The sequence below is a fragment of the Orbicella faveolata genome, unplaced genomic scaffold (genome assembly GCF_042242905.1).
Source record: "Orbicella faveolata isolate gen_17 unplaced genomic scaffold, um_ofav_v1 contig_35, whole genome shotgun sequence".
Classification (NCBI taxonomy): Eukaryota; Metazoa; Cnidaria; class Anthozoa; order Scleractinia; family Merulinidae; genus Orbicella; species Orbicella faveolata.
The window spans coordinates 2,640,001-2,645,000 of NW_028301564.1; the positions used below are offsets into that span (position 1 = coordinate 2,640,001).

At 40.3% G+C, this 5,000-nt stretch overlaps 2 protein-coding genes across 2 annotated transcripts in view; one reads left to right on the forward strand and one right to left on the reverse strand.

The window, feature by feature from the left end:
• The window catches only part of LOC110048472 (aminopeptidase NAALADL1-like), an 11,353-nt gene extending 10,467 nt beyond the window's left edge, over positions 1 to 886 (forward strand). Inside the window, exon 5 of the mRNA XM_020754266.2 lies at positions 1 to 886. This exon is cut by the window's left edge and continues 905 nt beyond it. Within this exon, the coding sequence (XP_020609925.2) occupies positions 1 to 384 (384 nt within the window). The 3' untranslated portion in view covers positions 385 to 886.
• LOC110048453 (translation factor GUF1 homolog, mitochondrial-like) overlaps positions 871 to 5,000 on the reverse strand; it is a 14,985-nt gene continuing 10,855 nt past the window's right edge. Inside the window, exons 16-22 of the mRNA XM_089274249.1 lie at positions 4,049 to 4,150; positions 3,713 to 3,846; positions 3,360 to 3,405; positions 3,036 to 3,151; positions 2,293 to 2,352; positions 2,067 to 2,103; positions 871 to 1,710 (exon numbers count right to left, since the gene is read on the reverse strand). Coding sequence (XP_089130375.1) covers positions 1,585 to 1,710; positions 2,067 to 2,103; positions 2,293 to 2,352; positions 3,036 to 3,151; positions 3,360 to 3,405; positions 3,713 to 3,846; positions 4,049 to 4,150 — 621 coding nt within the window. The 3' untranslated portion in view covers positions 871 to 1,584. The remainder of the gene's footprint in view (positions 1,711 to 2,066; positions 2,104 to 2,292; positions 2,353 to 3,035; positions 3,152 to 3,359; positions 3,406 to 3,712; positions 3,847 to 4,048; positions 4,151 to 5,000) is intronic.

A 5,000-nucleotide genomic window follows, 5' to 3' on the forward strand; every position in this document is an offset into this window, starting at 1 on the left:
GTCGACAAATCAAATATCTCAACCAAGGTCGTGCACAATGCAATCCAGGCGTTTATTGACGCAAGCACGCTCTTTCAAGCTGCTAAAGGTAAACTAACTGGAAATGAAAGCCCGCTTGTTGTAAGGGCCATCAATGATCAACTTGTCCAGGTTGATAAAGCGTTTATCAGTCCATGGATGCAAATATCTGACCCAATGATGAAACACGTATTTTCACGCGATACTCCATCTTGGAACCAGAGATCAATGCAGTCATTCCCTGGCGTTGTACAGGCTGTGATTCGTGCAATGAAAACTGGAAATGTCGATGCAGTTAAAGAGCAGTTGTCGTTGGTAGCTGAAGCTATAATGTCTGCAGCTGACATTATTAAACCTGTAGTTTGAAAATAGGAACAGCGGATCGACTTCTTCTACAAAGAATGCATGCCCGATAAAATAAGAACTTGTACACTCATATAATGATGGTACACTTCCCTAGGTATTCTCACAGAATTTAGTCTTGCCTCAAAGAGGTTTTATGTATGTTACGTTGACCAAAATTGTTTACTATTCACATTCGTATTTACCAAGTTACAGAGTCTGGCTACCGAAGAGTATACCAAGGTAAACGGATTAGATATTAGTAATTGAAGTCTGCGATAATTTTGTCAAAAACACATTCTTTCGTTGCTTGGCTTCTAAACACAATTTTGTTTATCAGTGAGATGATGTGCTGGAGCAAGTTTCTGAAATCATAATCCTCCCATTTGTGTACCTTTCACTATTTGTAAACGGAAGACTGAAGTGAACAACTGAAAAACTATCTAGTGTAACTGGTGTAACTGGTCAATGGCCAGAATCGCCATTCATGCAGACAAACTGCAATAAAAATTATACTGAAACTGTTTTTATTGGACTTTCTCTTTCGACATTTACATTCAACAGATGAGCACCTCAATCTGACTAGTCAGAGGGATTTACAGTAAATTTGAACGTATTAAAAAAGCAGTAATTAATTGAAAATTTTCCTTTGATCAGTTTTGGATGAATAGACCGTTTTACAGTTATCTATTCAGTGACCTGGGGCCCATTTCTCGAAAGCTCCGGAAACTTTTCGGACCCGCAAAGCCATTTTTAGTTCATCTGTATCTAAAAACGGAGAAGTGTATACGCCTGAGACTTCTTGTATGAAGGGAACCTCTGTTCATATTAAGAATTTGTGGATACAACAGCTCTGTAATCATAAGGTTCGAGATTTTGCTATGGCTTTCCGGGTGCGAAAACTTTTAGGGACGTTCGAGAAACGGGCTCCTGGCCTTTGACTGGCAGCGAGGCTGGAGTTGATCTTGTTTTGATACAGACCTCACTGCTTTTGTTGTGTAAATCAACTTGTTCTTATACTAACTACCCTCCAGCCTCGCTTGCATTCATAGGCCAGGTAACTAGGCACACAACTGTAATAATGGCCTATCGTCTCGCGCAAGAAACAACCAATTACATTCTTCGTAAGGGTCAATCAGGTACGTCATCAGTCTAGAATCTTAGGTGTCCCTCGACGGGAGCAAGGAAGGAACGAGTTTAAAAATACGTGCATTTATACTAGTGTCATCTTTTTAGAACCGTAAGGAAGGCTTCGTGAGGAACACCTACTTTTCCTATCCTCTTCATTTTCTTTTTCCCTTCTTTCTGCTTCTGAAGAAGTTTCATCTTGCGCGTGACATCACCACCATACTACAAAGAAAAGACAAGAATGTCTAGTTACACAAAAAGGGCAATGTGAAGGTAAAGTCTGCATACGAGCCAGTCCGTTACTTATCCCGGTTTCAGTGGCATGAAGCGACTAGAAGTGTTTCTACTCCCCACCGAATGGGATGCTAGTCCATCACAGGGTTACCTCCCTGCATTAAATTCACCAGTACCCATTTATACACCTGGGTGGAGAGAGGTACTGCGAGAGTAAAGTGTCTTGCCCAAGAACACAACACAATGTCCCCGGTCAGGGTTCGAATCTGGACCCCTCGATCCGGAGTCGAGCGGACTAACCATGAGGCCACTGCGCGTTTAACATAATATAATTGCAGACTTACGCATTTTGCCGTGACGTCCTTCCTGACAGGTTTAATACTGGAAGGATTTTAAAAAGAGATCAATGCAATTATTAACATGATTACAACCACTAAGAACAAACGGAACGACTGTCGGATCATGAATGTTCCCCGGTGCGAAGGTGTTGGTTGAGTCGTCACGCAATTCTCCTTCCCAGAAACGTTGCGTGACAACTGTTAAAACGGTAATAAGGGAAACAGTACTTACGTTTCTCTGGCTGTGATTTTTCCTCTGATTGAAGCTTGGATCACTACTTCAAATAGCTGCCTGTATCGTAAAGGCAAACAGCGATTGATTATTCGAGCTGTTTCATGCTGACTGGCGTAAAACTTAAATCTATGTAATCAATCTGGTCAATGAAAACAAACTCGATAACGTAATGAACCAATCAGGATTCGATGAAGAACGTGTTATCAGTGCGAAATGCAGCCGGTTCCAAGCGCGGGAAAACATGCCAATGATCTCACGTGCCGGAAAACATGACACCGATGTCAAGCGCGGGAAAACATGCCAATGATGTCAAACGCGGGAAAACATGCTCCTGATGCCAAGCACGGGAAAACATGTCACTGATGTCAAGCGCGGGAAAACATGCCACTGACGCCAAGCGCGGGAAAACGTGCCACTGATGTCAAGCGCGGGAAAACATGCCAATAATGTCAAGCGCGGGAAAAACACATCTTTTGTCAAGAACGAGAAAACATGTGCGTCTTTGCTAGAGACTTTTTGATGTATTGTTGATCGGGTTTGCAGGGAGTTGGAGGGCGAGCAAATGCGTTCCCCTAATAACGTGACACGCTTACCTTGGAATAACGTCCTTTAGTTTAGCACACATGGTTCGTCCTGACTGCAGGACTGTTGCTAGAGACTTTTTGATGTAATGTTGATCAGGTTTGCAGGGAGTTGGAGGGCAAGCAAATGCGTTCCCTTTAAAACGTGACGTCACTTACCTTGGAATAACGTCCTTTAGTTTAGCACACATGGTTCGTCCTGACTGCAATGCCTTGTCTACGTGCACTATACAACTCAACGCATCCACAGCTGTGCCGTTTATTAGAATATCCATCTGAAAAATAACGATAAAAGATTTCAATCAGTCGCAAATCGAGAACTCGAGAAATAAGAAACTCCACTTGAATTTTACCAAAATTACTTTAATTTGCCTCAGCTTAATGCCAGCAAAATTGTTTCCTATTTCACTCGTCCACAACACTAAAATGAACGCAAATTACAAGCAGACTTAAATAAAGAGCTTTACAGAAACAAAACCATACCCGTACAATGCTGGTTTCCCTATATCCTTCATCTTCGTAATCGAAACTTAAAGTGAAACGAGAATGCCATTGGTTAAAAACTGAAAATGGTGTTTCTGCAGGTGTTTCTAGATCGGAAAATTCCGTGGAATACGTATTTTTTCGAGGAAGTAGTTCTTCAAGTTCCGGATTGTTAAGCGAAAAGCTTAAAACGAAGGGACAAAGAATGGCCGCGCGAAAACTGGAGGCAAAGCCATTACTGCCTGGCTCCCAGTCTTCAAGCTGTCATCCTGCTTAGAAGATTTTCCTATCATGCGATCACAACCATTAATGACGACAGGATAGATAAGAACTTGTTGAAGTCTACGACAAACCTTGCATAACCAGATGATTGGGTTTTGAGTTCGTCGTAGAAGTCCACAATGACTTCGTTCAGCGGTAACAAGTATTTTAGCATGACACGTGACTCGTCGAGGTACACCACCTGTTGTTGTTCACCACGCCTGCTCTTAAAGAACAATGGAAACAAGAAAAGATAACCATTCAAATAAAGAAACGTAAGTTATTACGAGTATTTTTGCAGTCGTTTTACAGTGTGACTATTCGAACCGGGTCTCCAAGAAGAAAACCGACCAATCAAAACGTAAACTAAGAACAAAAGACTATTGGCTTTTCGTGACACAGTAATGCAGAGAGCCCTTGACACTTACCTCGCAAAGACTTAGCATTTTACCCATACACTCCTCAGGAAACACAATCGTGCCCAGTACATAAGGCTCCATATACAGCTGCACCCGAGAGGGATCTGGAAGCTAAAACAGTAATCTACTGTTAACAACTATATTTTCCTTGTTACAATTTTGTCAAAAGGCAGTAAAGAAGTATAAAGGAAACAAACACAGATACAACAAGCTTTGTACATATTCTACAACTCACAGGGTCGCATACCGTAAAATTCTGATATTAAGCTTATAATTTTATTTTGAAGAGAGTTTTTGTTTCAAAAATGGTCGGGCTTTTAGGAAAGAATGTAGCGTCCAAAAGTGCATGTTGAAACTCTTAAACGATGTGAAACACAAAACAACTTATGAACATAAAAAGCCTATAAATATTGTAATGACATAAAATATCAAACCGCCTAATACGTAGGGGGCCTTTGTAATTGGACGGAAACCTATTGTTCCTTAAAAATATTATACCCCCGGTTTGTATTATGGAAGGCTTATTATTAAATTATTGAAAGGACTTTCATCTTTAACATTTAGAGGTACTCACTTCAGGGAAGGTGGAGTCTCACTTCCGAGGGAAAGAGAATAGGGGATTATCATCGGAATTTTACGATATTTAATCATAAAAATTACAATTTCCTTGATTGCGATTGGTTTAAAAAAACTCCTATTTTCCACTAATTTACTTGCCAAATTGTTATCGGACAGTTCAATAAGCCAATCACATTCAAAGTTGTAGTCTAAATCAACCAATCACATTCAAAGTTAAATAAGTTTAAATAAAATAAGTTAAATAAGTTAAGTTAAATAAGTTAAACAAACCAATCACAACCTTGGTTTCAATCACCATAGAGATAGTGGACAGACTGCTAATTTGGGACTTTCTTCAATTTACGCCTGCTTTTGTCAGTCTTTTAATGCAAATTTTCCCTTT